The sequence below is a fragment of the Lutjanus erythropterus genome, chromosome 20, assembly GCF_056507025.1.
Source record: "Lutjanus erythropterus isolate fLutEry1 chromosome 20, fLutEry1.hap2, whole genome shotgun sequence".
In the NCBI taxonomy this organism is placed as follows: Eukaryota; Metazoa; Chordata; class Actinopteri; order Lutjaniformes; family Lutjanidae; genus Lutjanus; species Lutjanus erythropterus.
The window spans coordinates 11382523-11408638 of record NC_139336.1 but is presented as its reverse complement, the minus strand read 5'-3'; the positions used below and the strand labels follow the sequence as shown (position 1 = coordinate 11408638).

Below are 26116 nucleotides of genomic sequence, written 5' to 3'. Positions count from 1 at the left end.
CACCCCTAAATATCAACTTTTTGTGCTTGAGTAAGATGTGTTTTATTTGATTTTTTGTGTTTTTCATACTAGTTACTGTCATCAGTCCAGTATGATGCAAAGGCCCATCTCATCCACACCTTTGTCTTTAGACTTACCTGTTTGGCACCCATGGACTCAAACATTTTCTCCAGCTGGATTCTCAGCTGCTGCACGTTATTCATCAGGACACACGGCTGCAAAAGGACAGAGGGATTACATGCATGTAACAGGGACTCTTCAGTATCTAAAGGAGAATGCAGTGACTGCTGTGTGAAATATCTTTTAAACACAAAATGCATTTGTGGCAGCTGGCTTGGAGTTAGTGAGGTTTTGCAGATGCAGGGCAAAGTTTCAGGCTGGTGGAGTGGGGCAGGCGCACATCTCATTCCACATTCCACACTGAGTGGAGGAAAACTGTAGAGCCTATTGCTGTTTTCTACTTGTAGTGTTTTGTGCTGTGGGGTCTGAATGTGTCAGACATTTATTGTTTTCATGTATTTCAGACCTGCCTGCTGGGTTGAAGGAGGCTGGTTGTCAGTAGGAAAGTAGATTGTTGTACTATACCAGGTATTTTAAAAGTTTAGGCATGTAGTTTTTAACATTTAATCAGTGAGTATTTTAATATTTTTGTAAGGCTGTTAATATTTGTTTCCCTGCAGCGCATTACTGGTTTTGCTGTGGAACTACTTTTGTTGTTTGTTTGTTGTTTTCTTGGGGTTTATTCTTCTATTTAGTCCTTCCAAGCAAATGAGGAGGTAGTGGAACAAAAACATATTTCCCCTGGGGTGGACTGGTTTTCTTTTCTTTCGTTTGTTTAGTGCAATTATTCAACTTTGAAAACAAAAGCATCATTTTAAAAGAATTGAAACTGAAATTGAACAATGCTCATGTAATGAAGGACCCACTGGAGGGTCGGCCAAGAGTCAATACATTCCCCCTAATTTTTATTGGAGTTATTATATAGTATATAATATAATATATTACAGGATAAGATGTTACTTTAATAAAATGGTCTTATATGAAAAATCACAAAATGATAACCAGCTATAAAGTGTTGAAAACTTACAATCTTCTCTTTGTCGATATAAGAAGGAAAATTCTTGGTCAGAATGGCACTGTACTGCAGAAGAACTTTGGCAATAGTCTGTAAAGATGAAGAGGAAAAAACACATTAAGAGTTTGTGTGGAACAGTTTAATTTGAAACAATTTAACAGTTTAATATTACCTACAATGTATTTCTCATACACACCTCTAACCCAGTGTTGATAATGGGATTATATTACATTTAACATGTCTGAAAGACTATCCCTCCCAACTACAGTATTAAAAATATTCCCAAATGTCTCTTAATGTGTTCTCTGGCATGCAGGAAAGCAAAACCCAAAATACAAAACTGTGCTGACCTTCCGTCCCCCAGGAGGGAGTATTATGTCCAATTCAACATTTCTTTTTAATGAGGAAATATCAAATTCCCTTTACAAAAACAGTGAATGTGCCTCCAGACAATGCTGTAGCTGTTTTGTAATCTGCCTAATATGTTATAGTGTTTCTAACAAAGTAGGCACAGTCAGACTCTGCTTTTGGAAGTAAAATTCATTATCAGTTCTGGACATTTTAGACCTAAATCCACAACATGTTTCACAGAGTTACAGCAAGACAAATCAGTGACAGTAGTTTTCAGGTTTCTCAACCCAGTGAAGTGGGTTTACCTTGGAGAAGCGGCGGCTGTACTGAGCGAGGACGTTGGGGTCGGGACATTCTAGTTTCCTGATGATCTCAAAGCTCTGGTTGAGCTGGGTGAAGATGTCCACCACGGAGCAGGAGAACAGAGCATGCTCAGACGTCTGCTGGAACTGAGATGGTGTAGGGTGGGCAAAAGGAAAAACACAAACAATGCATAAACAATAGCATATGAGGCAAAGGTAACAACATATGAAAGGTCAACTTTAATTTTCTTACTCCGTCTTTTTTGTCTCTCTCTAGGGCTCCATGCATAAACTCCATAGATACGTCCTCATTTTCGTCCAACCACTGCAGCACAAATTGTACGAACCATCTACAAGATAAAACAAAGATAACCGAAGTTGTAATTATTGTTATTTTTATCAAATAACTAATTCTTTCACTGGTTCACTGGTGTTATATCCCCAACCAATACCTCAATGAATCTATTGCATGCTCAAAAATATGTTTTTTCCAAAGGAAATGTTTCCCCTTGCCTATGAGTAAATAAAATGAAAAACACTTACGATGGGTAGTCAGGAACAACGCCCTTAAAGTTTGGCAGCTCCTTGACGTATTCATTGTAGAGCCACTTGACCTTGAAGTGCAGGTTCATGTAGTCGGTGCTCTTACACAGTCTGTGCTTCTCGTGCTCTGCAGACACAAAAACATGAAGGAAAGTCTGTGAGTATTGTCATGAGTTTAGGCCAGAGAGTGGGAGAGACTGATGACATCAAGTAGCATTATGGGAAGTGTAGGCGGTAACTTGGACTGTGGACTAAAAAACTTTTTGATAATTTTGACCAATTCCTCACATGACTGTATGTGCACTGAAAGCATCTTCAAACAGAATAAATTCCAAAGTTTAGCAAAAGCAAACATTAGGCTTCAAAACGATCCTATTCTCCATCTTAGAGTTTTGAAATTCCCCTAAAAAAAGTCAATCAGTATCCCATTTTTGTGGGATCACATCTCCTGGTTCTCAAATACCAAATTTTGAGATTTAATCTTATTCCAATGATTCTGATACAGACTAAAACTTTTGACATACTGGCCCCAGGAGTTATTCTTACAAAGAATGAGAACCGTGGACTTTGTCCAACATCACTTATCACTACATATTTTCTCTGGAGAAAATGTGCTTTGATGGATGATATATTCAAAGACCAAAAACACACACACACTAATTTTGTTTTATGTATTTGCCCATACATTTACATGACTTGACAGTGACATCTGTGTGAGTTATTAAAAAAGACAAATTCTTTTACAAGTGTCATACTTTCAGCTTTTAATTACAATGACTGCAAAGACATCATGTATTTAAGCCACATCAACTTGAAAGGAATTGAAATAATTGTTGCATAGGCAATAATAATGAATAGCTCAAATTTAACCAGGCACTTGAGTATCTTTTTGGTGACCTACTAAAAACTACTACTACTATTAATTTTTTAGAACTCTTTAGCACTGCTTCTGGAGCAAAATCTCTCAGGACTCATTCCATCTCTGAACATTTTCCATCTCTTTTTATATTAATGCATGATGAAAAGGGCCACCACTTCTGTAGTATGTGTGTGTGAAACAGATATTTCACAGTGATAAGACTCTGTAGAGGATTCATCTTGAGGACAGAGGGGCTGAGATAAAAGCCGACTGCCTCTGGAGGACTGGTGGTGCTGTACAGTACAGTACAGCAGAGAAAAATCACAGAGAGGCTCCTGGGAGACATAAGCAGCTTTCAAACCCTGCACAGTCTTTCACTTCTTCATTTCTAGCCCAGAACCTCTCTTCTTGCTATTTCCAGTTTCAGAATAAGACTATAATGAGTCTATGGTATGGCTTGACAGGATACTGCAGAAACAGATAGTACTGTACTGCATATATTATTTAATGATAGTGATTCAGGAATGGGACCCAAACATATGTTACAATACCTGCAGATTTCACACCACATTAAAGGGATCGGATTATTCTAACTAGAGTTGTGAGAAGTAGTTTTCAATAATCAGTGCATTTCCTACAGCATATGCCAGTTTGAAGAAGCAGAGAGGAGCACCAGCAAAGAAGCTAAGCAATTTACTGCTGTGGTCAGCAACAAAATGTATTTTAGCCACTTAAAAACAAATCATTATCATTTAAATGTACACTATATTTAGAATATTTTCACTGCTTTACCTTGTCTGACAGCCTTTTCTGACAGAAAAAAACGCAGTTGCTCTCTAGAAACCAACCAGACTACTTAAGCAAAATCAGTACAAAACAAGAATTGCTGGTCTTCCACTGTGTTTTAGAATGTTAATTCATATTTATCAAAGTCACATAATAACACATGCAAACTAACAGACTGAGGCAGTGGCAGACTAGCAACATTTGTGTTTTGTGAGGAAAAAATACTGTTTTTGCCAAAGGAGTCTTGTGGCTTTGGAGAGAGTGATATATGGCTTATGTAGTGATGATGTCTGACAGCCAGATTAAGAGGTGAAAATATTCTAAATATAGCATATACATAAATTGATACTGATTTTTGTTAAGGTGGAACTTTTATTAAAAAGTAAAATACATTTTCCTGCTGACTCTGTCCACAGCAATACTGGAATTGTGCTGGTACTCTTCTCTGCTTCACCAAACTGGGGTTGTGCTGACTGGCATCTACTGTACGATCCATTTATGACAATGTTTGCATTGTATTTGGAGACAGGATGGAGATGATGTTTTTTCCCAGCATAAATGTCCACCTAGAGAATGAATTTGGCACTGAGAGATTTAATATGAAATGAAATGAATAAGGGGAAAAACATCACAAACTGATGGGTTTCATTCTAAAAAGAGATATGCTGAAAACTAACATAACAGTTCATTATCCAGGAATGATGATAACTCACTGTGTGCCAATGATACAGCACTGCAAAATCATGATAATGAATATCTGACAAAAGATAATGAGTGTAACTTACCCTCCATAGCATACTTCATGTCTTGAGCAAACAACGTCCACATGACCTCTGCTGACACTTTCCCTACATTCAGTTCTTGAGGGAATCTGAAAGAAGGTTGACAATTAAAAAAAAAAAAATCAAATAATTATCATGATTTAAGCATCCATACAGAGACATTTCACCCCAAAACCAAAATATACATATTTTTCCTTTGGCCTGTAATGCTGTGTAGATAGATATAGATTGGTTTGGTCTGAGCTGCTGAGTTTTGGAGATACCAGCTGAAGAGATGTCTTCCTTCTCTCTAATATAATAGAGCTCGATAGCACTTCACTTGTGGTGCGAAAAGCACCAAAAAAACTTACAAGCAATGTCTCTTTCCAAAAATCATGACCTGGCCATTTAAGATAATCCACAAACTTTGCTGTGAGCAGTTTCTAAACCTAAATGGATAAACAATGCTGCAGATAGGAGGAAAAATATACATTTTTGATTTTGTGGTGAACTGTCCCTTTAAGTGTTCTAACCATTTGAAAGTATCAAAGAATCTGATTCTACTCTCAGTGTTACATAAAGTGCCAACAGGAAAACTGTTACTAACTGGTTGAGCACAGGTGTGTAGGAGTTTCTGTCCTCTTCAATGATGGACACGATGAGCATGATGAGTTTGGGCCAGAAGTCCAAGTTCTTGATACTCGGACCCTGCTCCTCCAGTGGGAGCTCCTCTTTGTTCTGGATTAGAACACATTACAATCAGACACTTGACAGAGGTTGAACACAATCAGTAGAATGGATTTTGTGTCTGCTTTAGTAGAGATGTAGTCACTGTAATGCCTGGCAGTCTCAAGGCACAGCTGGATGATTAAAGTGTGACTCACTGTGTCAACAGGTTGGTACTGTCTGCTGTACAGCTCGTGGCAGTTATTGAAGATGTAGTCGTACGTGGAGTTGAGGCAGGCCTTGACACAGTCCCGCACCACCTGGCTGGCTCTGGGCGGAGACTGTAGCTCCTGGACCTGAACACCAGATGGAAATAACAATGCTGGCTGTGAGTGACTGCAAACAATCATTTACAGTGACTGACGACAGGGTTAAACTGGAATATTGTGGATATAAATTATCAGGTTGTGACTTTAGGGATTGGTATCGAGAACTGGTACTAAATAGAGCTTGAGATCTGTGCCTGAGCACGATGGGACCCGATGGGACTCAGCGGGTTTGAGTTGGGTTGGGCTGTATGTTTCACATATTCCATGGGCTTATGTTGGATTTGGGCTGTATCATCATTATTATTATCATCACTATTATTACTATTATTATCATCAGTAGCAGTAGTTGCCCTTGCCAGTTCAAATCCCCCCAACTCCTACTGTTTGGTACATAGAGGGACGCTTGTGAAGAAAAATGGGTTTGGCTGAAATATGGTAATGAGGGAGGGGTTTGGGTAGGGTTGGGACAGAATTTTGTCAGGCTTGGGCCTGTTTGGGCTCAACTTTTTAAGGCCCAATTTAAGTTCTAATACTACAGCAATACCTGTTACTGATTAGTACCAAGTACCGATAATGACAAGCTCCTGTACAAATGATAACACCAACTCTTGTTGTCACTTCTGCAAAAAAAGTGATGTTAAAATAACTGTTTCCTTCACATCCTTCCTTTCACATCTTTTCATGTCATATCTTAATTTTCTGCACCAAATAATGGTGAGTACTACTACTTCAATAAGAGAACTGATAAGTATCAGTATCAATGAGCAGTATCCGTATTAATATTGGTATGGTATAAAATCTTGACAAATCCCATCCCTATACATGGTCAACCTATGACAAAATGTCCCATTCAAACATCAGCTGATAAGGATTTGCTGGGATTCTACAAAGAGCAGCTGCAGTAAAAAGAAAGAAACAGTGGATTAAACACTACCTTCATCCTGAAGAAGGTGATGCTGGTTAGAAGGTCCACAGTGGATTTTAAGTCCTGCAGGCGTTCTTTGCTGCTGGCAGGAAAGTGATTCTGCAGAAGAAAGTTTAATTAAGTTTCACTGACCTCATTCATTACAGGCATAAAGTACATACCAATAAAACCAGCACGGAGACCTTAAGCTCCCCACTACTGTTTAAGACTGTAAATCAAATTGCTGTTACAATTTAGACTTGCAGACAGACGGTGCTTATTTGCTTAACTTTAAAAAAGCAGACACTATTTAAAATAGTAGTGGTAGAATAATCCATTCTTTTTTGAAAATGGGTTACTGTATCCCCTAAATTCATGAAAACAAGTGAAACTCTGAGTAAAATCAATAAAGCATCACTATTAACACAACTTAACTTACTTAAACAACTTAAACAATATTTTAATGTTAAGGCAACTATATAAGATTTGTGAAGAGTGTCAGGCACATTTGCCAGTTTAGTACAGTCAAAATCTTACCCTGTAGGTTGAGAGGTCAATGCGCAGGGAGTTGTGTAGCTGGTCTAAAAGCTTGACAAAGCGTTCTTTCTGTATGGCAAATAAAATAAAAAATAAATGATGAGAGAGTGTATATGTATAGTAGGAAAAAGACATGTACAGAAAAATAACAAGAGAAAGACGGAGGCTGAATGTGTGTATGTAAAGTAGTAGAGAAAGGAAGAGAGAGACAAAAATACAAGGAGAGAGAGCGAGTGTGTGTGCGTGTGTGTGTGTGTGTGTGTGTGTGTGTGTGTGTGTGTGTGAGACAGAGAGAGAGATACAGTACTACAAACCCCAAAATTGGAGGCAGCAAAGCGGTCAGAGGCGGACACATTGGTGGAGGCGGTTGTATGGGCGTAGAAGGCATTTATATTGGCCAGCAGGGTGCTCATCACTGCAGGAACCCCGGGACACATGTACTTAGACGACAGACATGCAAAGTGCCTGTAGAGAGAAGCACAAGCAAAGCTTTAAGTGATGCTCACTCTTACAAAAGGCAGTTCACTCATAGCTGCGCCTTTATTTGGTCAGCCTGTGTCCTCTCAGGGGTCTTGTTTTCACCTAATGATCCCTATTAGGAACGGCCATTTCACCTGCCCATCAGTGAGCTGGCACGTTTAGGCTGAAGGATGGCCCATTGGAGTGTGCTTTGTGTGAACGATGGGCTCAGCTAACAGGCATCTATAAGGAGCATGACATTTCACTGAGACAAATCCGTCCTCAGCTCATTTATAATTGATTTTCTTTCATTTGGAGGCCAAGAGGGAATGACAACGGCATTAAGAGGCACTTTGATAGGAGAGCAAAAGGCTGAAAGGAAGGTGGATGAGGAGGTGACAAACACATGGACAGGTAGAGAGAGAAAGTAAAGTCTTCTTCTGTCTACTGTGGTATCTCAGACTCACGTCATGGCCTGGTAGATTGATTCAATTCCGTAGCGCATGGCAAACTCATCCACTATTTCCTGTGCCACATCATCAAAGTAGACTTTCCATGCATCGTCTCCACGGGCTTCTGGGATTTTCACCACGCCTTGGCCGAGCATATCGGTCAAGTGGTGGAACAGGTTCTATAAAGGACAGAAAAACTGTGTTAATGTCATCTGAAAAGTTTTTACACATCTGAACTAATTATGATAAGTATGGAGGTGGTTTTCCTCAAGGGTGCTTCTCATCCATCTTATAAGCACAGGCTATATCCTGTAAGATAGGGTTTAATTGCAGGAAACAGGATTCCCAGGAACAATTTCCCATTTCCTGGGAAATAAAGAAACAGGAAAACCAGGAAAAACATTTTTAAAATATTCAGAACATATGGGAATATATTTAGAAACTATGTGGGCCTAGTTTATATTCTTATTAAATATATTAAACACTGTATTAATGACTGTTAAGGCAGTTAGTACTGTAACTTGTGGCTCTTTCATCATCTAAATTAGACTAACACAACATGATGTCTGATGATGGGTGAAGTTCAAGCTGCTGCACAGTTAATATTATCCTCATTATGATGCCGATTAATGTTTAAAGGGTGTTCTTTTGCCTCAATTGATACCACCAGATAATACAGTGGTCAAATTTGGAACCCACATTTCTCCTTGTTACATAATAGACTGAAATACGACCAATGTATTTAAGGTAGCTGAATTTATACCTTAAAAACAAGTGCATTTCCTTCGATTTCAGGATGCATGCTTCTGTTCCTGGGATAGAAAATGTCTAATTTTTGGGAAAAATATTAATCTCTATTGCAAACCCTATTCAAAATTGATTTGGATAGGTTTTTCAAGATGGGATAATGCAATTGGATACAAGAGTATCTTTATCTAGCATTTTTAATCCTGTCACATATGCAGGCAAACTTGACCATTAGATTTCAGCAGATTCACGTGTGTGGTGGCTGTTACTTTACTGAGAGAATCAGAAAAACTTTAGGTTAAACAACATCCTGTGTTTAGGTTCTCGACAAGAGCATCAGCCACGGTGAGTGACATACCTCATGCAAACAGGTGTACTGTACATGGTACGGAGCCACTTTCTCCTCTCCTTTGATCTCCACACTGATTTGGAGGCGAATGGCACCTGACACAGCTGACTTGTCCGTCCTCTTCTCTGTAATTAAACACAAATACATCCTCGATTCATAACTCTGATCCAAATCTGTGACACAGAAACCAGGTCTGTTAACACAACAGTAATTACAGACCATTAACATGGCAGTTCTATTGTAGGGGATTCTGTTTCTACAGTTTGATGGCAGTGCAGTGCCGGCAACGCTAATAGAAGTCCTCCAGCTGATAGTGAGGGAGACAATGGCAGTGGGCTGCGTGGATCTGTGCCTGATCCCCGAAGACACTTGAGCCAGAGCTCCTCTGGAGGTGGAGTGCTCGGCGGCTCACCCCTGCTATTTGCTCTGACAGGCACATCATTATGGGTAATTTGTACATGTCGCCAGAGCGGTCGATTTCCGACTGGAGTGCAGCTACTTGATAATCACACATCAGGAGGAGAAAGGGGGAGAGGAAGGACAGGAGGGGAGGAGCGCTTTGGAGCACCAGAAGATAGAGATGGAGGAGGGAAAATGTTTGAAATGGATGGGGCATATTACATGACTGATCATTAATTTCCTTCGAATTCTAATTCCTAATGACTCCTAACCAAAAGAGAATTTAGCTCATGTGATTATCAGAAGGATGTTAACTCGATCACTTCATGTCTCCCAGTTTAAAACAACAGCAGATTTATTGGCACATTCATATTCAGTGTCATGCTGTTGCAGTAAACGATTTATTGTTGCCACGGTGAAGTCAATTTCAGCACTTTAATTAAATACAAACAAGAGATGGTTTAGATAGAGATCAAGGCAGTGACATAATGTCTGAGGTGAGTAAATCTATCAGTTGACTTCTGGGGAGTGTTTATGGACCAACAGGAAGTTGATGTCTGGATAAAAGCTGTTTGACTACACCTGACAACACCAGACGGAGATACAGAGATTCAGAAATTCCAAACCAGAGCTGCAACAATTAATTGATTAACTGTCAACTATTAAATTAATTGCAAATTCTTTTGATAATTGATTAATCTGCTTGAGTCAAAATTCTCTGTTTCCATGAGATTATTTTCTGTCTTTTTACTCTACTCTGACTCAAACTGAATACTTTTCAGTTGTAAACATCTTAGCTTTGGACCAATCAACTAAACAAATCACTGAGAAAATGACCGACAGATCACCGACAATGAGAATGATCCTTAGTTACAGACCTATTCCAAAGACAATGTGTTTTGTCTGCATAATACAAAACACATGAGCAGGAGGAAATGTTATCAAGAGAGATATCCAAGCTATCTTTATTCGTGCTGTACAACCAGTGCCCATACAAAAAAGCACAAGGGAATGATCAATCAGCTCCTGAGTGCTTGTAAAACTTTATTCAGGCTTCATCCTAATGAAAATATCTTCACACCCAGGGGAATAGTCTTGGTGATTATCATGAAACAAGTTATTTTTTCGAAGCACAAAGGGACTTCATAGAATAAGCTTGCAAGGAAATGCCAGTATTTTCATGCAGGCCAATATGGGCCTTCGGGCCACTCATTGCCTGTGGCTGCAGGCAAAAAAAACAGGGGTAATGAGGTTCAAACAAACCACTGACTGGACTGAAAATAGAACTCTTGGCACCAAACAGACACACACATACTGTATGTAGTAAGACTGTACGGCTCATCAGAGGCAGATCAGTCCTTCATTGTGAGAGAGTAATGTACAATGAATCCAGGTTGCTGAAGAGGTTGTAGTGAAAAATGCCTGAGGTAGAACTAAGCAAAACAGACATGGTAAATGAGGAACAACATGCAGTCTGTCATGATCCAAGGGCCACAGGGAAAAAATCTTTATACTGTAATCTTGTCTTGAGGACCCCAGAGGTTGTACTTCTCATCAGTACACCACCAAGAGAAAAAAATGTAGCTGTAACTATCATTGCCCACAGGAATTCAATTTGTAGCAGCTATAAGAGCTATAACCTACTTCCATTAAGTCCTTAAGGATCTAAAAATACCACATTTCATTCCTCTCCTTGTATACAAATATTATACTTTTTGCTTTACAGTATACTGACCCAGGTTGTACCAGACGTCCATTTCTCCGCTCAGTGTTCGGACTTCAATTATACTCTGGCCCAGGAAATCATCAGATTCCCTCTTGAGACGCTGCTTCACCCTCGACTTGATGTCATCATCCTCGTCCCACACACGCACTTTAATTCGATCTGAGGAATTGTGGCACTCACTAGCGAAAAATACAGAAATGGAAAAAACATAAACTAAAGAATAATATAATATAGGATGCCATTCCATAGCAGATAATAGAGACTTTTTTGAAAAGAGACAAATCTGACTTATTTACTCTTGACACACTATATGAAAGAATGTTGCACATGAAAGTTTTTGACATTTTGGGGACTTACAAGTGGTACTTCTCCTCCCAGACAGGGTTGAGGTTGCCATAAATGGTCTTGGTTCTCTTCTTGGTCTTGCCCACCTGAACAGTGACATACGGATCACTGGACCCTGTCTTGTCCTTTGCCTGAAGTCCTTGGGCACAAACAACTACCACAAAGATGGACAAACAACCATGAGAATCAAGAGGGTCACATAGTGTACTGTTGACATTCATGCTAATTTGTAAACTTTAAAGTAGTGACTGAATTGATCAGTGTTCTGTCAGTTTTGATCAGTGGGGTACCTGTGATGGTGATCTTGGCTGACCACTTTGAGGTGCCGTCCAGGACGCTCTGCTTGATGGTCTTCATCTGCTGCGCATGGATGGCTTTGCTGATGACATACACTTCCCTGATAAGTTCAAAGATTTCTGGTTTGTTCCTTTCCCTGATCTTCATCCTGTCCTTCATGGCCATGATGATGTTCTGAGTGCGGTCTTCAGCTCCATGCTTGGAGCTCTTCTCCGCAGCACCTTAACATTTAAACAAACACGGATTGTCTCACTGGTGGCATGTGCTGAAATAAACTAGTTGTTTTGACCACAATTTGGTAAAAACTGCTCATGATCTTTGAGTCTTCCCCATAGACACAGCAATCTTTGATCACACTTGAGAATTTCAACGTTGTCTTGGCAGTACTCACGCTGTAGACAGTCAGCATTCAGCAGCTCTTGGCACTTCTCATGGCACTTGACCCCACACTCAGAGCAACGCATGCCTTGGCGAGCTATTCCCCACAGTAGCCCCTCACACTCATAGCAGTATGTGGGTGTAGTGGCAGTCCACACTTCGAAGTTATGTGGTGTAGTGCAGGATATGGGGTAGATGAGGGCCTGCAAGGTCTTCTTGTATACATGGTTTTTCTACAGAGAGGGGAAATCTTTCTGAATGATGTTATCATTCCATAATAAGGCAGAGAAATTTTAAGTTGTTACACTCACCAGCTCCTCATCCTTGATTGAGGACCGTGCAGCCATGGCAGATGCGATCCCCGCCTTCCTGGCTTGGACGAGAGACTGAACAATAGGTGACAAATGGCATTTTGGCTAAGTTAGCATTTATTAAATGTGTATACAACCCACAACCAAGCACACCTTAAAATATTAGTATAACCATTAAGGTCAGTATTGTTAAAAAGGTTGCTAGGGAGGTAGGGTGGTGAGTAGGGCTTTTATATAACCCCTGTTCCAAAAAAGTTGGGATGTTGTATAAAATGGAAATAAAAACATAATACAATGACGTGCAATTTCTTTGTATTCAATTGAATACAGTGCAAAGACAAGGTATTTAATTTCTAAACTGATAAACTTTATTGTCGAAGTTAATCAGTTTGAACATTTAATAAATTGCCATGTATGGCATTCAATTCAGTATAGGCTGAAACCTTTTTGCAAATCACTGCATTCTGTTTTCATTTACATTTTGCACAACTTTCCAACTTTTTTGGAATTGGGATTAGAGGATTTTTTCCCACTGATGAACTCTTACTAGATGACCAGAAAACCCATGTGAGTATTATTAGTTTTAAGCAACTAGTGAAGAGATTACTAAAAAGGATAGTTAAACCAGCATAAACACTGTAAAATGATAAAACTAACAGAATTTTTTGTGAGAATGTTAGTAGTGTATTCTACCCTTCGCTCAGCAAGTGAAGAAAAATACAAACGAAAAAGTGGGGGAATAATATGTTGATTATATATTTTAATGATAATATCAAGTAGGAAGGAAAGCTACCCATAACCAAGAGGATACATGCAAATATTTTCATTTGCTTTGTCATTTGTTTCAAACAATAGCTTTGTGATCAAAGGGATCCACATGCTTTAGCCATAAATGTTTGAGGCAACTACTGTCCTATCTGTCCTACTTGATATTTTGCACCTTAGTACAAAAGGGGGTGGCAGGGGGGTTCTAATAACTTACCATAGCCTGACCAAGGAGAGTGAATGCATTCAAGAGAGTTGTGGGGAATAGTTTCAGGTTTAAGAGAGGAGGGAGAGAGAAATTAGCAGTCTTATTTCATATTTGTGTCGATTTGTTGATAACAATTCCATCCCAAGTTCAGCTCAAAGGTATAAGAATATAGCTGTGACTTCTGTGGTGGTCTCACAAATAGAAAGACATGCACTGACAAAGAAAGAACAAAACAAACAGGATGACATATTGACATACAATTTATATATATATATATATAGTGAATGAAAGAGGTTAGTACTGACCACATCGCTGACCAGGGCAAGAGGCTTCTTTTTACGCAGGTCTGGCATGCTGTCAATTCCATACAGACCAGATCCGCCACTGTGTACAAACAAAAATTGTGTTAAAGTGAAGAACAAGTCTTCGTATACAATAACACACAGGGCACAGCAGGGCATTTTCATTGCAATTACAACATGGTGCATGGCTGTAGTCACAAGTAGCATTAAAATGCTCATTTATTGCTACTTACTCAGTTATTAATTTCCAAAAATGATATTTATAAGTGTGTCAAGCAAACCAACAACAAAAATATGTGTTAACTATATGACTTACCCTGGTTTGACCCAGGCCTGTCTAGCATTGGGTTCTTCATCTCGAACCTACAAGATTTCAAATGTGAGAATTTAGGCTAACATACAAACATACTGAGGCTGACACACAGCAACATATAATGAGAAGAGGAAGGGAATGGAAAGCTGCATTTGGTTGAATTTTTACCTCTCTGATGTTAAAGAACATGCAAAGTCGAAATCAATGTTTCTGAACTTTAATTATAAAAGATGGTATGTGAAATGGTGGACCAACATTATACAGATTGAAAACAGCAGAGGAAGTTTTATTTCACAGGTCAAGATGTAAGTATAATCTAAAATACCTTTTTTTGAATATGTTTTAAAAGAAACCTCATAAACCTCAGAAGAAGTACATGAAAGCAAACACTTGAAAGGATTTCACAAAAAACATCAAAATTATGACTGGGGGACTACACATGTACACAACTTCTTTTACTTTTCCCTCGAAGGCGAAAACTTTCATCAGTGTCTGTGTATCTGTTTCTCAGATGACAGAATTTGATGGAGATCCCTCCGGGGTTCACAATCACAATGAGTCTCTGACAGTGTTTGAAAAAACTTCTGGGGAAAACATAAAACTAAAAAGTTGTACGCTGAAGCTACAACATGAATGAAACCAACGATGAACTATTTACTATACAGAATAACTAGAGTGATGAAACGAATGATTTTTTTCTCGAATTGCAAGATGAAGTTCTCAGTCAATATTATATGTCTACCCAACTCATAACCTGTATGATTTGCATATAGTGCATTATGCTTTTGGGTGCAAGCAAGCATTCCCTTTGACAAAGACAAGTAATGGAGGGAAAAAAAACACACAATTATGCCACAACAATCAAAATCAATCAAAAACAATAAATAACTGTGGCTCAGGTTCACAGTAGACAGAAATAGATATAGAGCTAATGTTATAAGAGTAACCTGATAATCTTCTCTCCCAAACTCTGCAAGGAAAAAAAGTCACAGAAGAATTAGCAATTTTGTGGAGCAGTTCGAGTTGAGCAAATTATTTTGGGTATATTTTCAGGCAGTAATTTAAAGAGAGATAACAAATCAACAAATTATTCTTAAATCAATAAGCTATATAAAGTGCTATATGTAAATTTATTCAGTTCATTTCATGTTTTAAGGTATATTTTTTGCTGGTATTTTTGGGCTTGCCAGTGATAAAGTAAATGAAAATATCCTTAAATGTACCTGGGACAAACTCGTCTTGAGATTGGGACCCCTGAGACCCTTGAGAGCCATGGGACCCCTGGGAGCCATGGGACCCCTGGGATCCCTGAGCAGATTTGGACAGTCTATGACGGGTTTGCCTCTTTTCCCTCAGAATGCGCTGGAAATTAGCTATACGCTCTCTGTGACTAGCATCAGTAGGCTTTCCTTGATCTGTCTCATCAAGAATGTGGTTTTCCCTGATTGGACTTAACCGCACCTCATCCGTGCTGAGTAGTGGACCCAGTGGACTCTCACCATGCCTTGCTGGGCAATGGTCTGGTGTTAAATCAACGTTGGACAGTTCTCCATCTGTTGGGCATTCTCCTTTGCCCTGTGAGACCTCCAAAGAGTGATACTCAGTTGGAGTGCAGGGAGAGTGGCTTGCTTCATGAGGAGATGCTTGAAGGGCGCATGGCAGGTTCTCCTGTGTCTCATTACAATCCAAGTAAACCGAAGCCTCACTGTCCTCTTTTGGCGTTCCAAATTGAGTGTGATTTTCTGTCACACTAACTTCTCCCTCTGTATACTCTGTACTGCTCTGCTCCTGTACACTGGCCTGTCTGACAGGGGATGGAGATGCTTCGGACTCACTTTCATCTTTTACGTCTTCAGGGTCGGTTCCATCCAACTTTTTCAGAGCCCCTTTTAAAGCTGATCTGAAAGTGAATACAGCCTTGCTAAAAGCAGTTACATCAAAACCTACATTTGGGGTCTTAGTACTAGCAGAATCTATTTCGGAAGAATCCTGTGACAAAGATTCTACTGCGTCATCCCTGGAGAGGCTGTGATCCGTCCACTCCCTGTCCAAACTGTCAGCAGAGCCCAGATCGAGAGTGTCACCAGACGATGGACAGTCATCGCACGGTGAATGTGGCTCCAGGTAACCATCATCACAGTCTGTCAACAGCACAGTGGAACAACTCAGACTCCGTGAAGGCCCGCTACCTAGATCATTTACACAAGCATCCATGGTGTGGTAACCAGAACTACGTGAGTATGGGCAGTTTGCAGAACAGTCACACTCCAAGTTCTCCTCCTCAATTTGTTGTCTGGGTGGCCTCCAGTCCACCATACTGGAAGAACTCGAAGGAGAGTTGTAATGGTGTCCAAACAGCAATGAGAGATGCTCAGAGCTGGTGTGTGAAGAATGTCCTGGTGTGCTGCTTTGTGTCTCTTCTGTGGCACACCTGTCCCAAACACCGAGACAATTCTCTAGCTCTTCTGTACTGTTTGCACAAGAGCAGATGTCCTCCTCACTCCAACCTCCTTCTCCACTTATACTGTGCTGCATATCAACAGAGGGCCACCTGACATATTCTGTTTCACCGGAGAGAAAGCCTGTTTCTGGACAGTTGGAACTGAGACATGATGACAAAGAGCTGGTGCTTTGGTAGCCATGGCCACAATGAAGCTCCAGGTAGCAGGGGTCAGGTTTTATAGGGCCCACCATGTGTATATTTGAACTCTGTTCTGAGTTGTCTTGGTCTGTTTCCTGGTCTGACTGGAGGGGAACTCTATCAACATGCCATTGTTTGGGCGATCTGTGAGATGGTATACCACCTAAATCTTTTCCACAATCTTTACGATCCAACAGTGGACTTGTGTCTCCCACTTGAAAAGATGTTATGGCATTCTGCCTACCCAGGCTTCCTCGCCTGATGCGGGTTGTTTGAGAAACAGGGCTAGGATGAGGTGCAGCTGAAGCCCCAGAGTACAGCTCACCTATTTCACTCAGCACTGCATCAACACAACAAGATACTTCATCCACTGAGCCTCGCACAGACGTTAGATACTGCCTCAGGTCTGAAATTTCCTCCTGGATCTTGTTGATGCCTTTCAACTCTTTGAGGATATGTTCCACTATGTTACTAGAGCTTTGCTCTGCCTCCTCATCCTCCGTCTCCTCCTTCTCTTCTTCATTTTTGAGCCTTTCAGTGAATCTAGGTATAGTGTCTTTCACAACCCCAATGCCATCCTGGCAATCAGAACTACTGTTTTCCCCAGATGTGGTGAGGTCAGCTTTGGTGTCCACTGCTGTCAGGTCATGAAGGGAGTTCTCCTCCGGTCCCTGCAGGCACTTCTGCAGCTTTCTGCGCAGGCTCTTCCCCACTTTGGGGCTCTGCGACCTCTTCTTCTGCAGGTCTCCCCTCTTCGGTGAAAGCGGAAGTAGCTCTGATTTGTAGGGTTCATCCTGTCCACTGAGGTGTCCTCTGGGGAACATCCCTGAGTAGTGGCACTCTCAATCAGCTGGTCCCACACATGGACAAACCACTGCCTCAGTGATGCCTCCTTAGAGTGGTGTAAGCTTATGCCAATATTTTGAACTTCAAATGACTGAGTACCTGCATCATGACTGACAACAGAAAACAAGTTATGTTCTAAACAATGAAAATCTGCATTGGTTGTGTGTCAATTAAATGTATTATAGTAATCTCATTTGGTTGGTAGTTCTGCTATATCTTCATTCTATTATATCTCTGCTGTAAAATAACAACTAAATTAAGAAAATCTTAAAATCAAACAAATACTTTCATCATTAATCTTTTTGTTATTATTATTTTTTTACTGGAATTAATTTTATGACAGACCAGAAAATTAGGAGAGAGAAATCTCTGAATCTACAAGGTAGTTATGTTTCAATAGTCAACAAATAATGGCTATGTATGTAATATGAGCATTTGCTTAAAAGGGAGGCAGAATGCTGCTTTAATTGCAGATGAAAGTGTCAGTTTAATATTTTTAAGCACATATAAAATCTTCCAGTACATCTGAGGTGACTGTGGGAGGCTACGCTATTCAGTGTAAAATCAGTATAGACAGTGTTTCTTTAACTGACTTCCCCTCAGTCAGAGTAGCAACTTGCAGAATGAACACAATGCAGCTGCTGAGATCTCTGTAATTAGGATGCTTTGGAGAGGCAGCTTGGTAATTAGATGACAGGTCAATTCTCTCCTCTAAGGCCTGTCATTCTTTCACACCCATACCAGCTGTACAGCTTGGTAGCTCTGACCCATTGCCTACAATGTACACAGTAAAAGGGGTTATTGAATACCCCAAAGTAAGTCTACTTGATCACATCACAAAATCTGGGAACATACATAGTCTAAATGTGTATAAAATTATTTCTGCATGTCAACCACTTGGTAAAATTGCTAAACATAGTCTTGTTTAGAAAATTGAAAGGGCACATGCTGAACAGTTATATGGATATATATCATTTGCGCCTTCCATTTTCATATTATGTACATTATTAGACACAGCTCAGTACAGTACAGAGTAATCATTATAGTGTCAAGGAGAATAAGGATTTTAGATTTCTTGACACTTTCTTGACACACTGACTTAACTGTTAAACACCACCTTTTAGGAATATCAATAAGTGAACTGTTTATCTATCTCTTTTTATTGCTTTATATCTGCAAATAAGAACGCAGCAACAGCCTTTGCATTGTCTTCTAATAATGTTCTTGCGTAGTTTATAATTTCAGTCTTAGAAAACAGTTTTTTGCCTCTCTCGCACTATGGATTTAGAAGGATGCATGCTGATTTCTAGGTTTTTTCTGCACTATTTGAATTATCAAGCTGACCTCCAGTATTTTGCAAATTTATTTTATTAGTTAATATAATAAGATTACAAAACTATGATATTTTTTAAGTTTCGCTTTGGAAAGTCAATTCCCTATGCTGTTAATTTAATTATCCCAGAGTGTATAGTTACTAACCACATTAGCCCACCCCTTCACTGGAGGTCTCCAATAAGCACTTGAGCACTGAAAGTTTGAGTTCGCCTGATAAGGGTTTGGTAGGTAGAGAAGTATAATCAAGCCTATTAGAATAGAATATTTCTTATCACTACCAAATTTGAAATAAAGCTGACGAGCTTACCAGCTGAATGGAATTAGGCTATCTGAAATGATGTAGAAGCATTCCACTTCCTATTAAAATATCATCTGCAAAAGTTTTATAATTTCTGATGAGTTCATAAATATGCTAAAAATAAATATGAATTAGAACATCTGGCTTGAATACTTTTGTTGCATAAGATATTTGGCATTACCAAATCTTTTATACCTAATTTAGCAATACTTTTGAGGATCACTGGTACTTTTCACAGACAGCCATGATCTGTGGACTCCAGAGATTTATTAGTTAAACGTCCAGGATAAAGAAAGGTTAAGGGCTGGTTAGGCTCAGGCCCATTTTCCAGGCCAATCATGGTAACAGCCTGCAGCAATCTCTTTTCTCTCCTTACTAAATGGTCTGTGGCCTTGATAAAAAAGAAGACATCTTGCTTTTGAAGTTTTTAAGTTCAAAGAACAACTTTTGCAATGAAAATTTAGATCAGTCGATTATGAAATCAGCTGAAATTCAGTAATATCTGTACATGTTCTAGCAGACAGAAGATCTAAGACCTTTTCTATTTAAACTTCCAAAACATAAGTTGGGTATATCATGTCTTAACATATATTTAACATGTGTTTTTTAATCCAAAGACTATATAAACTCAAGACTAAATGCATAAAAGGACATAAATACATATTAAAATGTAAGGCTTACCTGAGTAGAAAAAAACTGTAATCAAGAACAACCTGTAGATATCATCTTGGAAGATCCAATAAATCCACATAAAGGGTGGCAGAGCAGATAAATGATGGCAATTCCCTTGTCTTTCTTCAAAATATCTTGCTCTACCTCAATCGAACCAGCTTCTTAAACTGATGGAGAAGTGCTGAATCCCTCATTTCTATCACTGGTACGGCAAGCACGACAGTTGTAGACCACGGTCACACAGCAGTTCACCCTCGGTTAAGTAGCCATCCCTACTTCCCTCCCACCCTCTTGCATGCTTTCTCTCCTCTCTCTCCTTCTGTCCTCTGGCAATGTATTCCAAGTACAAAGCTCATCTGAGGCTGTGAGACTGCCAGCTCTCATTCTCATTCACTCTTTTTTTTCTGTTTCCACATCTGCCAGTGGCTGATATTTGTGATTTTTCTCTCTATTCATAAAAAATGAAAACATTCCTGATAAACATATCAGTATGACTGGTTTCAGTAAGAGTGATTTCCTTGCCTTGTTAATAGAAAATTGTGAAGAGGAGGGGATTTCTTTGCAGCTCACTCAGATCAAATACGGGTATTGAAACTGATATTGGAAATGAGTCTGGCAGCCAGTTCCACTTCCTAGTCTAGATTTGCCCGTGTATCAAGAAAACTGTACAAACGACACACATCTCATCTCATTCTATTTTTTGAATGGATGGATGTTATGGTGTCAAGTCTGGCATTCATATTATGCTGGTCACTGCTACACTGCTAGACAGATCAACAACCAATTCTAATTCATTACAGTCTTTTCAGCATTTAGACTTGGGTTCTAAGTGTTTCCCTTTGTCCTGTAATAAATGGCACTTAGAGTTGACAGCTTTCACCTCACTTTCCATTTATATTCATGTCTTCAATCAGCCATCGTTTACAGTACATGTTCGTCTTGACCAGTCCATGCAAACCAATCATTATAATGGAGCCGAGCGAGGTTCTATATGAGCTACTCCTTTACTGCTGTGCCATAAAAAGCTTTATCAAGGGGATGAAACCCAGTTAGGGCTGAGAGATTGTGATGTTTTCATTGTGACCACCACTCTCTACAGATTTCCGATTGGACCTAGAGTTAGGATTAGATTCAACATCTGCTGACATACACTGGATACAAATTTTCAATATGAGGTGGCATGGCATCTGACTCTGACACAAAATTACATGACAGTGATCAAAACAATGTCATATGATTTCCTACTCTATTTATAAAATGACACTGGATGTACTGAAATAAATAAGTGCCTAAATCTGTATTTTCCAGAAAAATTAAGGGCTCCAAATGTTACAGATCTTCACAGTTAAACAGCTCAGCTGATGTAATTGCCACACCTCCTCATCTCTTACATCCCTCCCTCTCACTAGATTCAAATTCTAGCATGAGAAAATAGTCATAACCAAGAGATGAAGAGGGTTCGATGGTGGTAAATACAAATGGCAAGAAAAAGATTTTGTTTAATTATGCATTTGCTTAAAAAAATTAGATTGTTTTCATAGATTCTGCAAAATACTCAGCGGTAACGTTTAAGTTAATATCACAAATTAGTCATATTCTGCAGTCACCACTCACAGTTGAGCATGAGAACTCATGAGTGAACAATCTATTATTAAGCAAATTAGCCTATAGGTCCCTGACGCAATAATTTATATGAGAGAGGAAGTGATGGACTTACATCAACAGAGGGACATTATATGTTAGCCTCTCAATCACAGTGCCTTGAGAGAAAAAGTAAACCAATGAAGACTGAAACTGAGAGCAGGAGAGGAGGCAGAGACTCTGAAATGGATTACAAATGCAATATTACTTGAAAACTGGATAGTTTTTTTTTACACCATCTATTCCTTCATAATACAGCAATACATCTGAACTATGTTGGAGGGGATGTAGATCAGTGTGGGACTTCATATATATTCTGGGACAACCAAAAGCTCCTGGACTTGGGAAAGAGTGTTCAAAGACATTAAACTGATTTTGGATATTAACTTTGCTCTCAATCCTGCACTTTACAAACTGGGGATGTTCCCTGCTAATACGATGGATAGAGATTTCTGTTTATAGCCACAGCTCCCCAGTACAACGCAACTGAGAGACAGTAGGAAAGGTCTTTATTGTGGAGAAAATCAGACCGAGATTACAGTTGAAAACAGGTTTGTTGAAAGATGGTCACCTTTAATACCAATTAATACTTTTTTTTCTCTTCTTACATGTATGTATTTCATTGTTTTTATTTTGTATTATTTTGATTGTTTAGTTATTCCTCAGGGATAAGACACAAAGTATTTGTGAATCCTGTAATCACTATATTGTAAAATTCATTGATGCTACAAGCTTATGTATCAGGAAAATTATTACTGCCAATGAAGAATAATTCTATAACATGGAGATGGGAAAAGAAATTTGAAAACTGGGCAGAATTATCTCACCTCTCTAGTTAAAAGGGATATTCCACCACAAAATCAAAAATACTTTTTCCCATGGCCTGTTTCATGTAGAAACTGCTTTCTTTCTGCAGTGGAATCTACCAGAAAATCAAAAATCTGTCTGTGTACCCCATAGTTCCAAAGAATTCATGTGTGCAACCACAAGGGCACAGAGGAGCTGTGTTTTGTTGCAAAAAACAAGAACAAAAAATAAAACAATGGCAGTTATAATGATATTCTAACACGTTTTGGTGCACCTTCTTTAACAACCAAGAGGTTAAACTCAACCATTTCTTTGTATTCATACATAATATTTGACTATGTGTGGTAGAGTAGGAAAGAAGAGAATGAGAAAGTCAGACTTCAGAGATGATAAGAGATCAGATATTGGTGAAAGAACTGAAGTGAAACACTGCCTACCTCCCGGAGCTGAACCCTGACTTTATTGATGGCCTTCAACCAACGAACTCTGGATGGGGAAAAGGGTAATGGGGGCCCATCATCGTGGAACCTGTTTTATATGGATTTAAGAGCAGAGCAGCAGAAAGAGATGGAGAGAATCTCTCAGTTCCTGTTCATCATAGTACATTCAGAACTGAGGTGAATTCTGAGCAAAAATCTTACCTCTGGAGTTTAGAGGACCCTCTCTCTGCTATAGTGTCGTTTTTCAGGCCCTGTCCTACTCCAGGGGTCAGCCTAAGCATCTCCTGCTCACCGACAGTAGAATGTCCATTGGTCTGAAGATGTCCATTGGTGCGTGGCTCCCCTCTGGTAGAGGGGTGAAAGCCAGTACTGTGGTAAGAGTGGAAGGACTCCTCCAGTTCTGACCCTCCAGTGCTCTCCTGGCCAGTCTCACTAAGCTGGGAGCTGGTCTGACTCAGGTTTCCTGATGACCCAAAGCGACTACTTTCCACTGGACTACAAAGGTGAGAGAGGAGTGGGGAAATATTCAATGTTAGAATACTTTCTTGAGATTGGAAATAGGTCAAACACTATTTCTAAATAGTTTTTTGGTTTATATTTTTCCAATTTTTATAATTTTCCAAGGTTAGATAGATGGGGATTGTTACGTAGAATTCATTTTAAGCGCTTCTTCACAGTTTCAATGCTTTTAATTCTGCTTAAACAATCAACCCAATTAATAATTTTTGGACTGTAATAAACCCCACCCATCTACTAAGAATTGTGTGCAAACTCTATTGAACTATTTCGCAAAGGTCTACTTTAATTAATAACCTCTCTAAATGATCAATTGGTATAGCTACACACACCACATCATGCCCTAGAAAATACCCAACCTTGCAGGGAGGCTGTCGCATGTTGGAAAATAATGAAAATGTAAAAGAAAAAAGTGTATCAATGTGTTAGCGTATGCATTATACACTGCATATGCTGTTCCTACATTAGAGTTGCATTTTTAAATAAAAAATGCCATGCATAAGAGTATTTTGCACACAATTACCTGCATATTTTATTGTCAATGTTTTCCTTTCACCTGCCCACAAAACAGAACACACATATACAGTGTATGATAGTTAGTAAGGTTATGGAGATGCTGGGTCGAAGTACAGATGGATGACAATAAAATATGCAGAGTTTATCTGTGAGTTTGACATTTTACCATTTATAAAGTGGCATTTTATTATCAATTTTATATTAAGGGCCAGAATGCAGATTAGCTACATTTATAACATTTGAATTTCTGGGTTTAAATCCTAAGGATTTACAAAATTTGATTTGCATAAAATAAATAATCATAATATGTCTAAAAGAATTTCCACCATATAAAATAATATACAACACAAATGAAATGATAACAGAATTCCATGTGCAAACAAAATTTACACTATTAGTAATGTCATGCTTACATTTAAATGTATAAATAGGTATTTCATGTCTCTTTAATAAATTTATGAATTTTAAGTATACTGACTTGCTAAGTGCCAATGATTATTGAAATATGTAAATTTTGTTTTGGAATTCTGTTTCAAAATGACGTCAAATTATATAGATGCTACAGTTAACAGAATCTATATCAAAGATTACTCCCACACACACAGACATACATACATTCATGCTAAAATACTAAAAATAGTGAGGATGGTTGGACTGCAGGGCTGGACAGGGAATACATTTTTTTTCAGTGTCAATGCATCATAAATGGTGAGGGGGAATACCATTTATTATGCTTTTACTAGCCTTTTTGCATTCAATAGATCCTTCTCGGACTGGTTGTCCAGCTGCACTCCAGAAGTAGGACCTGCAGAGGGGTATGTTTCTACAAGCCTTTCCTTCTCCATTGGGGTCAGGGATGCTGAAGGATCTACTTCAGGAGTGGAGATGCAAATCTGAGGGGTTGTGATATCATCTGTGGGACCTACCGATTCAGTTTTTTGGGCATCAGATGTCGCAACCTTTTGTACAGTATGTGTTTGACCACTTGTTGGCTTGTTGTTAGTTTTGGGTTGAGATATTATAACTGGGGCCGCTTGTGGCTTGGGTGGCTCTGCCTGCCAAGGAAAACTTATTTTTGTCCCAAATAATGAAGTGGTGGGTGGCTCTTGTTTTCCAGCCTCAGGTTTCTCCTCTTGAAATAGGCCTCCAGAAAGGGTTTTCAGCCCTGAAAATAGACCACTGCCTCCTTCTGTCTGAGGCACTGACTGAGCACCTGATGGCATTGCTGCTGAAAATAGGGATCCAAGAGATTTTCCTGCATCACTTTGTGTCGATATAAAACCCAACAGAGACTTTGCTTGAGGTGGCTCTGCATTGTTGGGCAACTGATCAGCTGGAGCCGTTATATGAGCATGTGTTTCTTGAATATCGGGTGGGACTGAACTGTCACTTTCTTTACTCTCAGCATCTCCTTTAATGACCATGGGCTTCTCAAGTATTATCTCACCCTCAACAGCTGACTTGTCTCCTTCTATGTTGTCTGCCTGATGGGTGACACCACATGTAGTGCTTGTTGAAGCACTTGTGACAGCAGAGGTTTCAGAACAAGCTGCCTCAGATGCCATGGCACTACTACTTGTTAGGTTACTTGATTGTTCTTGACCATTAGCTGCCGGGGTTGAGTCTACTGTTTTATTTGTGCTAGTCTCTGTGCCAGATGGGGAAACTTTAGTTGGCACACTTTCACTTTTAATTTGTGACTGTGAAGTAGTGCCAGATGTTGACTTAGGCTCAGCTGGCATTGGTTGAGATGGTTTAGATGGCTGCCCCATACCCCCAAATAACGATCCACCTATGCCTCCAAGTAATGATGCTCCAGTTTGTGGTCCTGCAGTCTGAGCAGTGCCTCCTCCAAACATTCCTCCAAGCAAAGAACCACCAGACTGTGCTGTTGTTGCAGATCCTCCAAACATACCACCTAGTAATGATCCACCAGTCTGAGGACCCGCAGGCTTTGCAGTGGATCCTCCTCCAAACATTCCACCTAATATTGTTCCTCCAGTGGTGGGGGCAGTGGTTTGAGGACCAGCCTGAGGAGCAGACCCCTTGAATAATCCTCCCAATAATGATACCCCTGCCTGGGGAGCTGCTGTCTCTGTGTTAGACCCACCAAAAATACCTCCTAATAGTGATGCTCCACCCTGACCAGTAGCAGCTTGGGGTGGTGTTCCACCCAGTCCAAAAAGGGAGCTTTTTTGCTGTTGCTGAGGACCTTCAGTGGGTGCAACTGTTGGTTTGAA

At 39.5% G+C, this 26116-nt stretch overlaps 1 protein-coding gene across 3 annotated transcripts in view; it reads right to left on the bottom strand.

Annotated features, from left to right (window-relative positions):
* unc13bb (unc-13 homolog Bb (C. elegans)) overlaps positions 1-26116 on the bottom strand; it is a 74980-nt gene that overhangs the window by 8266 nt on the left and 40598 nt on the right. For 2 of the 3 annotated variants that reach the window (XM_084746597.1, XM_084746599.1), the window contains 22 exons: positions 23046-23339; positions 22842-22932; positions 14168-14214; positions 13855-13933; positions 12577-12651; positions 12279-12498; positions 11881-12108; positions 11603-11744; positions 11255-11424; positions 9130-9245; positions 8040-8203; positions 7428-7578; positions 7114-7182; positions 6607-6696; positions 5562-5699; positions 5285-5415; positions 4702-4787; positions 2272-2398; positions 1982-2078; positions 1732-1875; positions 1088-1165; positions 138-215 (listed from right to left, as the gene is read on the bottom strand). In XM_084746597.1, the coding sequence (XP_084602723.1) occupies positions 138-215; positions 1088-1165; positions 1732-1875; positions 1982-2078; positions 2272-2398; positions 4702-4787; positions 5285-5415; positions 5562-5699; positions 6607-6696; positions 7114-7182; positions 7428-7578; positions 8040-8203; positions 9130-9245; positions 11255-11424; positions 11603-11744; positions 11881-12108; positions 12279-12498; positions 12577-12651; positions 13855-13933; positions 14168-14214; positions 22842-22932; positions 23046-23339 (2815 nt within the window). Of the gene's footprint in view, positions 1-137; positions 216-1087; positions 1166-1731; positions 1876-1981; positions 2079-2271; positions 2399-4701; positions 4788-5284; positions 5416-5561; positions 5700-6606; positions 6697-7113; positions 7183-7427; positions 7579-8039; positions 8204-9129; positions 9246-11254; positions 11425-11602; positions 11745-11880; positions 12109-12278; positions 12499-12576; positions 12652-13854; positions 13934-14167; positions 14215-15111; positions 15135-15387; positions 17737-22841; positions 22933-23045; positions 23340-26116 lie in introns of those variants that run through there. The other variant, XM_084746598.1, reaches the window with a different exon arrangement.